The sequence below is a fragment of the Ambystoma mexicanum genome, chromosome 1p, assembly GCF_040938575.1.
Source record: "Ambystoma mexicanum isolate Mex_15411 chromosome 1p, UKY_AmexF1_1, whole genome shotgun sequence".
Classification (NCBI taxonomy): domain Eukaryota; kingdom Metazoa; phylum Chordata; class Amphibia; order Caudata; family Ambystomatidae; genus Ambystoma; species Ambystoma mexicanum.
This window is the reverse complement of record NC_090921.1, coordinates 1,310,425,474-1,310,442,517: the sequence shown is the minus strand read 5'-3', so window position 1 is coordinate 1,310,442,517 and position 17,044 is coordinate 1,310,425,474. Positions and strand designations below refer to the sequence as shown.

Below are 17,044 nucleotides of genomic sequence, written 5' to 3'. Positions count from 1 at the left end.
TCAGTGGCATAGGGTATAAAGCGTCTCTACCTCTAGGAGGTTGGTATAGGCAGATGCAGAGCTTCCCTGCCCATTATGTGTAAAAGAAACTCGGTAGATATCTTTAGGTATCTATAGAGAAAGAACATAATCTGTGCCTGTTCTCAGTCTTAAAACCCTGAATGGATGTGCAAAGTTAATGTGTGGGTACGACGTCCTTTCAACGCAGGATGAAATTACGTGGGGTTTTTTGTTGCATTTTTTTTAATGAAAAAAATCTAATTTTTTAGGGGGGGTTAGAAATATGTATGGGGCGTGGGTGTTTGGAAATTGATAAAAAAATTAAAGGGGATTGGGGTGTGGGGGGACAATCCCAAAATTAAAAAAAAAAATAACCTTCAATGAGTTTTTTCATTGTAATACCCACGGATTAAAACCTGTGACATGTCATCGCGTGAATAAATGACATGGAACCAATGTGTGTGCTTATGGCAAAGCAGGTGTTGCAGCTTCACCTGCCCATCATTGGATAGTACAAAGAAACGGCAATGCAATTAAGAACCTTCTGCTCTAATTGTATGGTGTTTGTACTTGCCCAGCGATCCGGGGCCTCTCTGACTGGATATGGTCCAGGCATTTGCATGGGGTTACATAGGTTGGTCCTTCATTACTGGGTGGACTCAGTAGATTGTCGCTAGGTGTAGAGTTTATTCCTTCCAACAGGATGGCATCGGGACACTGGAAGATGTGGTGGCTTAGTAGTGGAATGTGCAGAAATCATGGAGGCCCGCACAGCCATTAATTACTTTCAAAAGTCTCCTTACAGACCAGGAATACACTGTACATGATACAGCCTGAATCCACACTGTCTTTTTTCCACATGTATTTTATGTAATGGTGGTCCTGCCTTAAATGTTTGTGCAATCCCCATTTTACACCTTTCAATATAGCTTAGGAGAGATGTTTCTCATTACTGTACGATCGGGTCCTCCAAAGCCTGTAATGAAGAGTTACCACAAGTAGTTAAAAAAGGAGTGCACACTGGGCAAGAAGTAACGCTGTTCATTACAGCTGGGGAAGCTCAAATCAAACAGAACAGTGGAACAAAACTGGTTGATGAGAGTTAGAAACAGTTGCACTTCAAACTTTTGTGGTTCCCACGAAGCTCACTGGTTAAGATATCATACACGTATAGCTAGACATATAATAGTCAAACATGATTGGAGCAAACATATCTACCCTCTCCCAGCTCATCTCTGCCCCATGTGGCGGCACATTGCTTCCCGATTTGCAATTGGTAATAACACATTTATGCTGGCCTCTGGTCCTTTATTCATCGGCCATTGGCGAGCAACAAAGCGGAAGGAGCACAAGGCATCCTGAATTAGTGGGAAGGCAGACATTCACATGGCACCTGCAAAATAGCGACCTTTGCTAACACTGTAGTGGATACTCTGGAGGTTGGTAACCTTTCAGGGACACCAGAACTTACTGCCTGATTGGTTCTTCAGGAAATGCGCCTCAAATTCCACCTCCTGTTACCATTCAAGCTGGCCAGAGGGCAATTTAGGGCTGACTTGGAGTCACGTGGGTGCTTCTCTGGATCAGCTCGACTTCCTCTGTTCCCACGAGCAGCTGTGGGACTGGTTCGCTGACCTTGATTACATCACCCAGTGCGGTCTCGGCCACTACGGTCTGACTGAGACGAGCAGCCTGAGTTCAGCCCCCCTCACCCTCCATTTCCCTTAACCTTAGTGCACGGGTCATGTGCTCGAAGGTGTGCCTTCAGGATGAGGCCCAACCTGTGGCATCCCCATAGTGTGCCTACCTGTGGTCTCACCTTTCTCGTACTTATGCATACAAGTCCTTTGTATCAGTGTTGGGTCATTAACAACGTGTCCCCTTCTTCCTTGTTCCTTCCCAGGCCTGATCCGAAGGCTGGCTATAGCTCCCAGAGTTTCTTGGTTTCTCCCCTAGGAGTGTGTCCCAGCATATCCTGCTTATTCCCTAAATTGGTAGGCAGGCCCCCTGTCTGGCACTGAATTAGTACCTTCATTATTCAGCAAATCCTATGTTGGTTAGAGACATGTATCACGAAGGTGACAAACATCCAAGACCAGACCAACACAATAAAATTAAATTCAAAGTGGTTTATAAAGAGCTAGAACAGTGTGGGGGCAAAATAGTAAATGGATGTGGCATAAGGTGCAAATTAAAACCTGTCCGGAGAGATCTTGTGACTTCTAACGAAAATGTAAGGAAACTCGAAGCTCACAATGTCTGTTTCAGGAGGTATCAGGATTCCCCTCCCATGAAGTGAAAATGGTGTACAAAGAAGTATTTCACAAAAAGAAAAGTCTTTAGTTCTCCATGTATTGGGACTCATCTTCTGCTTGGTTCCTCAAGGCTGAGGTAATCTCTGGTTTCACTGGAACGTCACCCCTCTGTTTCTCTGCTGCTCCTTTTCTTTGCTGGTCCGCTGTCTCTGCTTGCCGTGGGTGAGCCTTATGAAATCCTATAGCGGTGAAGGTAGTCTACCACTTGGAAGTCCTCGATCTCCCATACCAAGGAAGTCTGGGCCTAGACGTCAATTTTGGCACTTCCAGAGTCCATCATTTCTGCAAGTGAAGCTCGATGTGGTGTGTCAGCTGGGATTGAAATTGGTTTTTAGGATCTGCCCGCTTGGATGGCTTGGAATGCAACTGTCACTTGGTTTTGGCCCTCCCCTTAGCGGTCCCCCCTCTGGTGTCACACTCTAACCCAGCCCCCTGGATGGGCAGTTGTATAGCTGCACCTAGTGTGCCAGTACCCACAGACCTATGTCCCTCAGTTCCCTTAAAGTGCCAGTAACTGCTGGATTATCATCTCCAGTAGAAGCTGAAACAACGTTTTTGGGGGACATGGGAGGGGGTAACTTTCAGGTTCCCACATGGTCTTTGTTTCCCACTTGTAGAGGCTCTGCCTTTTGAAGGTCCTTGCTCCTAGTGAGTGCCAAGTGAGGGTAACCAGCAGATCCCCTAATAACACCCTGCTGGCCCATTCTCCGCTAGCTTGGGTAGACATTCAGTACCCTTGCCACCACACTGCAGGTCCCCAGAGTGAGGCAGGGGACTTAGTTACACATGTTAGGCTCCAAAGTCTTTATCAAACAATCATTTAAACACCAAATTGTACACCTTTATTTCCTACTTCTGATTTTAAAATAAGTTATGTTATGTCAATATGCTTTTTTACTGCACCAAATCACCACCTAGTATTAGAGCTTGAGGCTTGTCCATAGAGTGACATACTGTGACTCCACTGGGTGGATGCAGATCTTAGTTTGCGGGAAGATGGGAAAATGAGCAAGGGGAAGATGAGAGGATAGGAAAGTGTGAAACTACAAACACAGGGGGGGGGTGCAGCAAGGGAAGGATCTTTTGTGCTGGCATGGTGCATGTCAATCCTGCTTGGTGGACTATAGTTCTGCAAAAGAGAGGAAGCGGATACATGCTACCCAATTACATTTTCATTTGAACCTGTAGTTAATGTTGAATTGCATACTCAAACTCTAACCAAATATTTTTTTTAAATTAAAGAACAGCCATATTTGTGTCCTTTTCTGCGGTTGTTGCTTGGACAGTCTTCATGGGAATTTTAGTTTTTAGCATTATTTTCTTGTGTTTAAAAAACACTGGGTATGTATTTTCATCTTATCTGTAGACACTACTCGATTTGTGTTTATGCACTAGGCGTGTAAATCAGTCCGATGAGGTAAAAGAAGTACTATTTAAGTGCTCCTTTTATTGAACCCATTGCGCGTTCCTAAGCATATGTATTGCCACCTCTATGGGTGATGGTTACCTACCCGTTCGTGTCAGTGGTGACTTATAAGGTAAACAAATATAACCACGCTGGTACGTTTTCTTCTACGTTTGTTGCTGCCCTGGGCCTCCGTGTAATCTCGTCTAAATGCTTGTTTATAGGGCCTTTAGTGATCACACTTAGCATTTGTTGGATGCTGTCTTTAGTCGTTGAAAAAGCTATGCTGGAGGTTTCAAACTCATATCCGTGTGTGCGTGTTCGCATGTGTGTCGGTGTGTGCATCTGTTTTCGTTTGGTGGCCTCAATAATCTAAGGGGCTTGGTCAATTAAAACCTGGTTAAAGGCCTTTTTTGTCTCGAGGGCTTGATGTCTCAGGTGGGTAGTGGCCCAATATGAACTTTCACAAAGGATGTAGCCTTATCTGAGCCAATCTTGCCCTTCCACTCATGAATCTATTTTTGTTACTTTGTAGCAGTTGCTGCAGACTGGCTGAGAATAATTTTCCCATAGGAGTCAATTTCATGGATCATTTTGAGATTGTGTCAATTGTACTTCTCCAAGCTGCAATGGATGCTTGCTTTCAATGGTTTGAAAAGAAAATGATGCCCTTATCTCTCCTTTTAAGACTGCTGTTGCTGTCCCGTTCGTTCTTTTACACACTCCCAGGCCAAGGAAACCTTTAGTATTGAATGCAACACGTTTCAGGTCGCCCATATGTATCCAATTTGTATGGTTTTACAGAGTTCAGCAACAAAGCAATGTGCAGAGCGCTTGTGGGTTTAATAAAATTGACAGTTATGCTTTTAATAATTGCACTGCACCACATCTAGAATTTAGTGCATTGGGTTGGTGAACTATGAGATAATTGGAAAGATATTGTAAGTGCTTTTCATAGATTTCAGAAGCAGGGTACAGCTTTAGCTGCATCCCAATTCGGTTGCTGTGGTTCATGTTGAAAACGAAAAAGATAACAGGGCACCAGCTAAAGGATGTGTCATCCACACAATTTTGGAATGCAAGGTGGGCGTCCATGAGGTATCATGAAGTGCAAAAAACAGTGACACTAGATTGTCAGTTAGCTCATTATATGCAAGGGGAATTTTATGCGGAGATTGTAGAAAAATAATTTCGGGAAGTGATCCAGAAATTTAGAAGGGAATATCGGAATGCAATACTGGAATGAAAAGTTGGAGTTTTGATGCAATCGTGGAATGTCAATAACGTTTTAGTAATCGAAGAAAGAGAAAGGAACATGAGTGTTCATTGATTGAATTGGAGGTTTCTTTTCAGAGGGATTATTAAATGGGAAGGGAATCTTGCTAGGGAAACTTGGCGTGTGATCATGGTGTGTGAAGGTAATATTATTAGAGGTAATGTGTGAGAAGCTTGTAAAAAGAGTATACCCCTGCGCTGATCTGTTCTCTCTCGGTTGGTTGGATTTGCTCCTGCAGCCTGGTATTAAGGTTCCAGTGGGACAAGGCTCCTGAAGTCCCAGGGTTTATGAAAGTGGGGAATTGGGTTTGGAACCTTATTTGCAATGGCGCTGTATATAACAGTTGCCAAATGGTATAGTTGTACCCAGGTATGACTTTCCAATGACTGTTGGACACAGTTGGGTGATTAATTGCCAACACGTGTTTCGACCTGGTGATGTTTATACACATGATTCCATTTGGGGTTTGACAATTTAACACATGAGAACAATTATTTCCATGCATACAGTTATTATTTCACGGTGAGAGATGCGTTCGGTGAGTCGTGAGTGTAACAAAACAAAATAGTAACAGTGAGCATACAGAGTAATAGAAGCACATGGATCATATTAATTACATAATTCAAGGTTGAAGGCACAAAGGAGGGGAGAAGGGCGAAGGGAGAATTAGCATAAGGTCAGGTTTGCGGGCAATCTAGTGCTGGGTAGTTACAGAGGATTCTTACCATGTAAGAGCGGGCCCGGTCTGTCCTGAATTCTGCAGCGACTGCTACAAGCAAAAATAGATTCATGAGTGGAAAGCCAATGTACTAACAATTCTAGATTAGGTGCATCTCTCACCATGAAATAGTAACTTTATACATGGAAATAATTGTGATCTCATGGAACTTCTCATCGTGACCGACTGTTAAATTGCCAAACCCCAAATGGAATGGTCTATAAATATCACCATATATTCATTTGTACCACTGTACTCACTCACCACACTTGCACACAATTTCACTATCACACCCATGCACAGCCTTGAGAAAGACCTTAGGGCGTAACACCTGTTGGCTATTCATGACCCGCAAACGGCATATACCCAAAATTCCAACTGTAAACAGGTCTGTCTGCTCACCTGGGGCAACCATTGTGATCTGACCAATGCACCAATAAATCCTTAATCGCCCAACTGTGTTTAACAGTCATTGGAAAGTAATACCTGGGTACAACTATACCACTTGGCAACTGCCATATCCAGCACCATTGTAACTGTGTGACTTTTGGGACCTCATTTTGGCAGAAGAATGAAATATGAGACAGTGAGCATTCAGCAAGAAGGGAATATCGTTGGGGATCGTTGGCTGAGAAGAAAAGATCTTATGGGCTGATGGAATGTCGAGTGACTACAAGTGTCAGGTCCTGTCATGGCCATTCAGGCAGAGGGCAAACATAAGTTAATGGAATATGAATCTAGTGATGATGGTATGTAATTCATTGAGTATCACTTTATAGTGCCAATTTTAACCACCTGTCTTCTCTCCTTGCAGGAGTTGTGGCGGCCATTGTTCCATGGAACTTTCCTCTGATGCTTCTGACATGGAAAATCTGCCCTGCTCTGGCAATGGGTAAGTGTTGAGTGAGTACTTCACGCCTTTTTAGGATTTGTTGGTATTTATTGGAACAACGATTTGCGACAGCAAGCACTGTCAACTTACAAAACACCAACTGCCTACAATTTATTCCAGAATACCACTACGTACAATAACATTCCAACCGGGAACCATATGAGCTCACAATGCTGCTTAACCAATTGAAACCATTTGACACATCTACTTACTAGGAATAGCAAGTCATAATGTATACATAAACCAACATTTGTTTTGATTATGTGAATTATTATTTTTGCACAAATGCCAATCATAACAGTAAGTCTTTCGGTTGCCTGTGGTTTTACATTGATTGAGACCTCTGGTGAAGCCTTCAAGTGAATATTGCAGGAGCACCTAGGGTTAAATTTAGTTGATGTGAGGTAGTATAATCTCATATCTATCAATTTCTTAATAAGACGGTTAATACCAGTGACCAGTTTCTAAGCGTTGGACTGGGATTCAGACCTGTGTTGCTCTGCATTGCCTTGCTTCTGAGACAAACTGTTGCCTCTGAGCTATCCTCCTGTTCCAGATCAAGTACTTTGTGTATTGTGTGCACCCCTTAGCATTGTGCTCTCCAACTGTAAGCATTCATGGAGAGTTGGCACAGAAGTATGATGAAAATGGGTCAATGCATCCAGTACTCTGCCTGAAGTGCCCTCTTAAGCCATCCATGGTGGCCACCAAACCAGCACCTCAATCCCTGGCGAAACTACCGGTTAGGTCAAGGGAAAACTGCACTTATCCCTCTTCAGCTCGCGGGACATTTTGAATATATTTTGATTGGTGCCCTGTCATGTCATTGTTAGACACAGCAAATGCCAAGTCCATGTGCCTGTGTGTGCTAGAAGGTGCCTAGGGCCACATTCTCTTGTCAATGTAAACTGTGATATGTTTTACAACTTGATCAACTCAGGCCATCTCTATTATCTTGCCCCTCTACTTATGGGCCAAGATAATGGAGAAATACAAATCAAATACACTTTCTCCCTAATCAAGGCCATCCATAACCCCATCCCAACATTCCAGCATTGCAATATAACTCTTACACCTAATCATTTTCCGTTGTACTGATTCGTGTTTACTCATTTAGCCAGCATGCAGCTGACATAGCAGACGTCATTGCACACACCAAACTAAACATCCTTTTTATAATCAAAGCATGGGGAACAGTCACCCGATTACTCATTTATATTTTAATAGTCCAAGTGTGTACCACATACTGCATCACAACAGAACGCACATAGTATGAGTAATATACACCATGATATACGAAACCTCTTGCTCATTCCCCCCTTCTTCGGCACCTTAATAAATTCATCCTTTCAGCTCATTTGAAGGCCTGCTTGCCTATCAGATTTAACAGATGAACTCACTGACTTCACAGCCCTTTCCATGACTTCACAGCACTTTCCACAAAGGGAAAAACAACACTTTCTTCCAGAGTCTTCAACCTCCCTGTTGGTGGACCACTGAGATCATGAAAGAAGTCTTTGTCAACCTTGCCACCGCCATAAGACTAACTTTGCATGCGACTTCACCTGCACTATTAAAGGGCAGGATGCCCGACCTTGGTATTTTCTCGATACACGCCCTTTGCTTCCACAACCGCACAACTGTCCCAACCATCATGCCATCCCATTCATGACCTTATACTTCACTTATTCACAGAAATGCTAACCAAAGCCAAACGCCACAATGCCCACTCCAAGCGTCCTCATCAAACAGCTTCATCACTCACCTCATCCTAATTCCCTGCTCGCAAGACAATGACTCACTTGTAGACAACTCTCAAGACTGGATTACACCACTAAGTTGACCATCCTGCAGCCACTACATCCAACACCATCAAACCCAACCATGCATCCCCTTAACACACACATGAAATTAACAGAAATGAGGCATGTACATTCCGGGAAAACATTTGCGTATATATCTAAATCACAATCAGCCTTCACTGCAGTATAAACTGCTTGGAGAGCCCACACATTGACCACAACTTAAGACAAAATTACACTTCTGTGCCAACAAGGGTAACATACTCTTTAAAGCTAACTACATTGCCCCGTTTTGCTCCCCCACCAACTATCACTCACTTCCGCAATCTACTGACATAAGTCAATATCTAATCAGTATGATTGGTAACATCGGACACAATGGCAAGCCCAAAGATTCCACTAACAATAACTTATCCCCCACCCACCAGATAGTCCTAAATGATATGATAGGATAGGTTATTTATAACGCGCTTAATACCCAGAGGGTCCTAAGCGCGGACCCGGGGATCCAACCTGTGCTGCTTCGTGTTGTCTTACTTCCAGGCAAGCACGTTGCCCCTGAGGTATCCTCCCGAGACATCTGATTCTTTCACCCCACTCCCCATCAATGATTTGAAATGCGAACCCTTCTCTCATTCATCATTAAGTCCCTTACTCGGGGAACATTCTTCCCTATAGTCAACTAAAACACGTCCCTCGCTCTGGAATGTTAACTTCCAAACTAAAAACTACAATAGCATCCCAGTGCCGAACATACCATGTGCATCAAAGCCGAATACCCGCCCATCATCCAGGGTTCTGCTACAGGTGGTCACCAACACTACATAATCTCTTTTAATCGACAATGCCCTTCAAATCGCAGACGTAGAAAACCCTGGCTTACTCGTCCCCCTTGACATGTCTTCAGCATTCAACACGCAAGGCCCTCCTTACCACTGATGAGGAACAAGAAGGCCTCAGGTTCTTAGGGGAACCCCAAAGCAATAATAGACTCTGAACCAATACTGATGAATAAACAAGTGCTTATTAGACATAAAATAGACAGAATACACTGAATTGTCAGCTGAGATTCAGGTCAGCGCATTATGACAATTGGCAGCAGCAGTTGGCAGTAGGCGCTCTGAGTTTTGCCCCAGAGTGCATCTTATATAGGCATGTCACAAGCATATCACTAATATGTTCTGGCATTGGCTTAGCTCCAGGTGCAACTTTCCATAATGGTCCTGTAATTTTACAGCAACTGTGAGCTGGGCCTTGCAGTTTCATGGGTACATTCTGTTGCAATATATATGAAACAGGTGGTGGTGCCAGAAACACGAGAACAACTGAAGAACAAGGCAAAGGATATTACATCAAAAAATTCATTTTATTTTGTATAAATTGTAAAAAGTCTTTAATTAGTTCATTTTATAAAAAACATCCTATATAGCAGACATTCATACATTCATTCATACTAATACAACTCTAAAAATAGTACATTTACGTTTTGTTTAAAAGGAAAAGTGAAGCAAATGCAACAACTGTTCCATTGTTAAGATCAAAAAAATTATTTGTTTCCACTTTCAAGAAAAACAATTAATGTGATCAAAGGAAAGCAGACAAATACAAATTCTATATAGTGGAAATGCAAACAACACTTCCAACATTCAGTAATAAAGGTTCACTCCAGACAAAAGTTATCGACTATTAGTGCCCAGACTATTGATGCCAATATAAATAAGTCTTCTTAGTCAAACAGGCTTCTTAATACATAGTTTTGACTTGGATAGTTATCTATGTCTTCATCAGGATAGGGATGAACCTAACAACATTTCTGTGTATCCCTGACCTTCAATTATCTAACATTTCCTTGACCATTAACCTTGAACGATTTCTCTGGGGCCAGTAGTGCTCTGTTTAACACAAGGATTCACCCATTAGGGCAATGAGTAACACATTAGTGCATGTAAACCAATTTAAGTTCTGATTCGAAAATCAGCTTGATTTAATCTATAAGGATCGCGGTTTCAACTTCCGCGTGTGGTTTTGGACATTAACGAGCGTCGCCGTCTGATTCAGATCGTCAGGCTGGAGTGATTGGAATGCCATAGAGCGCGTGCATGGCCATCTCACCGTTTTTGTATATCTGCAATACAGAGAAGCAGCATATGCAAAAACAACTGTTAAATTCCATACAAGGTGATCATGCAGAGTGGAGAAAAACAAGCAGGCACTGGTGGAGGATATGACGTGTCCTTGGAACCGTTGCTGGGGGCCTTGTGGTTCTGTCAGGCTGGGCGTGGATATGTCAATGGTGCTCTGCGCAGTGTGAGTCCACAGGTGGGGCAAAGATGGAGTAGCCAGGGCCTAGAGCTTGTGAGGTAGTTTAGCAGGACAGGACATAGAAATCCTGCCACATCACCCCCTGCACCCAGTTTGGTCATCCCTGAGACCGGATGAGACCACAGTGCACAGGATTAGCGCAAGCACTTGGTTTAAGATACCCTTTAATACATAGGAAAGCTGTGTATGAGGGTGTTGTCATAGAGAGCAAGATGCCCTACACCTATAATTTGGTAAAGTTCTTCATCAGACAGTAAGCCAAAAACTTAAAAATATATTTATTTTTCTTCCTATGGTGGGCCGGGTTCTCCCAGTGTGTGCTCAATTGTGAGTGGCAACAACCTTGCCTCGACCGGCAGGTGGGAAGACTGCTTTGCACAGCAGACTAGTAGGCAGCGTATGAGACATCATATCATGGCCAGATCAATAATTAGTACCAGAATAATCATAATGCCATGTAAAATGGAGGAGCCCAGTGAACCATGAGCATTCTGAAACCAGGCAAATGACGATCTGGAATAGACCTCATTGATGTCATGCAGGGTGCTACCGACCCCCGGGGAGGTTTTTTACGACATTCCCGACCTGAGATGAGTTATCGGGAACCCAGGTACAGCATTCTTGTCCTATAATTTTACCGGTCCCCTCCGCTTTTGTGGCTAAAATGTAATCTTAGGGCCATTCTATTTTGCAGGACCATAGTTCTGATGACTACTTGTTAGTCATTGAGTACTGCAAGGCCTTTTGCTGTATTGTCTGCAAGGAGGACGAGGGCGTGTAAGTCAGCTCTTAACTCCTGTCCCGATGGAGGGTACAAGGAAACCCAGAACACCTTTGAAGCAATCCCATCAGACCTTTTTATTTGCTGAGGATATGCCATTAGAACGGTGCCTGTGTCTTTTTGGCCAGGGTGAAGGAACCCAATGGTGCAGGCCCCTTGCCAGGTTGTGGGAAGCCATTGGTAGGTAAAAGTGCCACAGAGGAAGTAGGTACCCCTAACTGTGAAGTAGGTGCTGTGAGACTAACACAGAAACTGGGGGCAAGTGGAATTGTGTTCGGTGATGAAGGTGTTAGGCTTATAGTAGTATGCAGAGTGGGTAAAACCCATAGGAGTGGAGCCATTTTGGGAGTATGTGAAGCATGCAGTGGGTGTGAATGAAGTCTGATTGCGAGGAAGGAGAAGCATCCTTCTGGGGAGGAATATAGGGTTCCCCCGGGAACAGGTGAGGCTAAGCAGATGGACAGATAGATCTGATATATCCCAGAAGTAACACCAGTCAGCCCAATCAAAGGGCACAGGAATGAGTGAAACACCCCATTGGGCATGTGTTGGAGGGGGGGTGCACAGACATAACAGTCAGAGGTATGCATAATTTCGGCATATGCCCACGATAAAGTCAAGAAGGTATTAATTTGTGGAGGGAGGTTTGAGCTATCGGCACCACTGCAGCATATTATATAATTCCATACATGGTAGATAACAAAAATACAATGGAGAACCCAAGGTGGCAAAGGTCCATTTTGGATTCCTCCTGCTGCATCAGCATATATTATAGCTTTGTACATAGAAAGGGCAGAGTGGAAGGCAGTCAGGAGTGATAGAAATAGCAGAGTCCAAAATAGGAAAACGTAGTCCATAACACAGGAGGTAAAGACATGTATGAGACTGATATAAGGAATCAGGCCCACCCATCTGGGCAGTAACTTCTCCACTGAATATTAGCCGGGTTTGCTTGAGAGCAGAAGTGAGCAGTAATCGCTGGAATTACATAGGTGGCATTGAGAGACGTTTGAATTGCATTTTAGTGGGAAAACAGACAATAGCAAATGTATGATTTATATTAGACAGTAGCATTATGCCTAACTTGCACAGTCCAGCCCGACGGAGATTGGGGCCTTATGCCAAAAAGTTTCAAAGAGTACTGGTTGTTAGAGGTACTGCTAGATTGTAGAGATATTGATGATAAAGTTCCGAATGCCAGCAGGAACAACGATCGTTGATGGGTGTGGCTGTAACCTACTTCTGTGTGGAATTGTCACCTGTTGGAGACAGGCAACCTGGTAGCAGCACTCCGCAAGTTATACCTCGAGATGGGTTGCAGAGGTTCGTCGTCCAGGAGAGCTGGATGCGGTGCTGCAAGAGGTGTGGATGCTTGGTCCCCGGTAGGTAGCTGAAGACCCTGGACTCTGGAGATGACAGCTTTTCTGTGTCTTTCGTGCCAGCGGGGTATCTTTGTCCTGGACCCCTTGATACTTGTTGGCTGGTGGCACAGTTTTCACACACTGACTGGTGTGTACCTAGAAGTCATGACCTTTGCAGCGTACTGCAGTGTGGGTCGTCGGCAGAATTTGGAAAGGTCCTTTCCAGCGAGGATGCAGTGAGGACTTTCGCTAATGGACCTTTGGGATCACCCAGTCCCCTTTCTGGAGGCTGTGGCACAGTGTTTCAGGTGGTAGTGGCAGTGCTACTTATATTTGCTGGAAGTGAGAACTTTTCAATAGGAAATAACAAGGCCATCATTCATTTGAAAATCACAAAGTTCTGGCGATTGGAGGGGCGTGGGGTCACTGGCATTCGCATGGGCCTTGCCATAGGTATTTATGGTGGTGAAAGGCTGTGTAACCTATTCAGTGTTCCTTATGTCCATGAGTACAAGAGGGAGGGCATCTCGCCAGCTTAACCTAGTCTTGTGGCACCTGTTAGCAAGAAGTTTTTTCAGGTCAAATTTTCGTCTCTACGAATCCGGAACTCTGAGGATTATGACTACAGTGAACATTCTGGAAGATGCCCAAGGCATTACAAATGTTCTGCACCGTTTGTCCAGTGAAGTGAGTACCTCAATCAGAGTTTTGGGGCATTTGGAGGACAAAGCGTAGAATGCATTCCTTGAGCAGTTTCTTTGCTACTGTAATGGAGTCTGCATGCATGCATGGTTAGGCTTCAGTCCAACCTGAAAGTGCATCAATGACCACCAAAACATATTCAAAGGAGGCGCATTTGGTCATTAAGATAGTATATTTACAAAGGGACCTTGGGGAAGTTTGTGTACCCTGGGAGTTTTTTCACAGGCTTTCCTGGTTTGAATGTGTGATGCATGTGGGTCAGTAAGCACAGTACTTTTGTGTGGTTGAGGGGAATCTGGGAGCATACCAATACTTCTGCACAACCTGCATTCAGTTTTCCTTTACTCAAATGTGAGACAGAGTGAGCAACATGTCCTGCACCATCACGCCATTGACGATCAGAGCAATACACACATCCTTTATTTTCCAAGCTTTGTTTCTCATCCTAGAGGGCTGCGTCTTGGAGGTCTACCAGGCCATAAAGGGATAATAGGCAGTCCTCTAAGGAGAGGAGAAGCAGCAGCACATAATCAGGAGCCTGAGGGACATGTAAGGCTGCACTTTCCGCATAGCAATCTGCCAATGCCTTTCCCTCCTTGCTGCCATCGGTGGAATATGTATGGGCCTTGTATTTTACAGTGAACAGCACGGACTGTAACAGGATAGCGTTAGGCAGTGCTTCAACATAAGGTGCATTGAGATTGGGAGTACCTTGGCAGTAAGGTAGCCTTTCTGATTCCAGAGGGTCCCGTAGTTATGTTAGGTACCAAAAGAATTGCGGGAGTCATTGTATATAGTGGCTGTGCATTGTGTGGCGATTGTGCAAGCCCATGTGAGGGCAATGAGTTCTGCAACTTGTGCCGATCGTACTGATGGGAGTTGGAAGGCTTCTAACATCTCAAAGAAAGTACAGATGGCAAAACCTGCCTGGAGAATCCCTATGGAATTTCTAAGACATGAGCCATCCACGAAGATAACCAGGTCCGCATTGGGGAGGCGGACATCTTTTAGGTTGGCTCGTGGAGCTGAAACTATATCAACCGCAGCAAGGCAATCATGCGGGGGACCGTCATCTGGAGTGGGTAAAAGGGAAGCTGCACATCTGATGAGAGTAATGTTGGTGGCAGAGAGGAGCAATTTCTCATAATTGGTGAGATGGGCAGCAGACAGATGTGGAATTTTTTCCCTATTGAGGAGGGCTAATACACTGCCACGTTTGGGGTAGGCGAGCGCGATTTGTCTGCTTTAGTCAGGAGAAGAGCTGCAGCAGCTACAGCTCTGAGGCAACCGGGGAAAGTGGAAACTACAGGATCTAACTGTGAGCTGAAATATGCCACAGTGCATTGTACGTCCCTGTGCTTCTGTGTGAGTACACCTAAGGCGTACCCCTCTTTCTCATCACAGAATAGGGTAAAGGACTTGCAGTAGTCGGGCTTGGCGAGGGCTGGTGCCATAGAGAGGGCAGTATTTATTTTAGAGAAGGCTGTAGTAGCCTCTGAAGACCAAGTGAGTTTGTCAGTTTGGGAATCCAATTGCATTTTTTGCATAGGAGCTACAGTAGAGGCATTATCAAGGATCCAGGGGCGGCAGAAGTTGCTCATCCCTACAAAAATGAGCAGAGGTATTTTAGTGGCAGGGATGGGGCATTGCAGAATGTAGGCAACACGGGAGTGCGCTATGCTCCTAGCGCCTTGAGAAATGTCATGGCCTAGATGGAGAACTGTGGAAAGGCACAGTTGAAACTTGGCTTTGTTCACTTTGTGACCATTGGCCGCTAGGGTGGTGAGGAGGACCTGTGATCTGGGAGTGAGGCCTCAAAAGAGGAGGTCATCAACGTATTGGATCATTGTGGAGCCAGCAAGGAACGTGAGATCCTGGATGTCTTTTTGGAGTATTTGGGAGAAAAGAGAGGGGGGGATTCCACAAATCTCATGGGGAGTCATCTGTAGATCATTTGACTAACTTTATATGTAAACAGTACAGTGGGGTGCCATGTAGATGCTTGCTAAGGCCAGTTAATTGGGTTGCAACAATATACAGGAGAGAGACTGCCGCAGACCAGTGGAACTGTTAGGTGACCCCAACCTAATCGGAAACAAAAGGTGTTCCATGGAACATGCGCTGTCACAATAAAGCATATATGGCACAATTTTACAGTTTCAGATTTGAGTGACAAATCATCTAATTTAATTGGTGAAAACGGTATCTTTGCCGCTTTTGCTGACAAGTGCTTCGTTCCCCTTTGGATCTTTTTCAAGGCGCGGCTTGTTTACGAAACAATTGAAGGTATACCATTGAAATTCACTGTTAACATGTTTCAAACAGCAAAGCCAAAATTAAAAGCACCCGTAAACAAATGAACAAATTCATTGTGGGAGAGGGAAAGGGTCGACCTATTCCAGAAAACAATCCACCAATCGGTTCAAGAATCGGCAGAAAAAAGATTCAAAATCAATTGCGACATACAGTGAGCATGGTGAGGAAAAAGAAAGAAAAGCAAAAAACACAAAATTAATGGTGAAAAGTCAAACCAATGATTACAATAATGATCATCTGATTGGTCATTCTGAACAGTAGCATGCTAAAAATGTGTCAATCCATATTAACACCCTCAAAACACTAAGAGTGAAGTGTGCAGTGAATATAATCACCTGCTATTGAACTGATATCATGGTAGGGTAATCACAATACCACATACACTTGGAATACACTTGCCTATGGGCCATTAACCACAGGGGTGAGTAATGGACTCCAATGCTAAATTGTCCTTAGACTCCCTTTGCATAATGCATCTTTGTAATTACGCCCAATGTGCTATTCAGAGTGCATGTGCCGTACAGTGCCAACCAGGCAGTCACGCAAGAAATTCATAATTACATTGATCATTCCCAACATGGTCGTATAAGCCATAAATCTAATCTGTCCCAAATTGAGAGAGCTGCTTTGAATGACTTAGCCAATGACCCTAACATAGTCATCAAAGAGGCCGATGAAGGTGGGAACATTGTAATTCAAAATACTATTGATTATTTTAAAATGGCTAATCACCATCTGGCCACTCCCGGATGTTACAAGAAACTTGCGAAGAATCCTAGTACCCAAACAGTAACCGAGCTCACGGCCCTCATCCAAGACTGGCCCTCGCAAGGCATGCTAACAGATGACAAATTGTCTTTTTTGATAAGACAATACCCGGTGATTCCAACTATGTATTTCATGCCCAAGATTCATAAACGTTACAAAATACTGCCAGATGTTCGACCGATTATGAGCGGACTTGGATGGGCAACTGAAGGCCTTTCGCAATACATACTCTGCAATTAAAGACCTGGTCGCAATGTTGCCTGCAAACTTAAAGGACTCCACTCAGACTCTGTCTATTCTCAATTCTATTGAATGGCAACCACAATTCAAATGAGCAAGTTTTGATGTGAAAGCACTGTATACATCCATCCAACACAGTCCGTCTT

General features: G+C 44.0%; 1 protein-coding gene across 2 annotated transcripts in view; it reads left to right on the top strand.

Annotated features, from left to right (window-relative positions):
• The window catches only part of ALDH16A1 (aldehyde dehydrogenase 16 family member A1), a 703,308-nt gene that overhangs the window by 269,848 nt on the left and 416,416 nt on the right, over positions 1-17,044 (top strand). For both annotated transcript variants that reach the window (XM_069606350.1, XM_069606359.1), the window contains exon 5: positions 6,529-6,606. In XM_069606350.1, the coding sequence (XP_069462451.1) occupies positions 6,529-6,606 (78 nt within the window). The remainder of the gene's footprint in view (positions 1-6,528; positions 6,607-17,044) is intronic.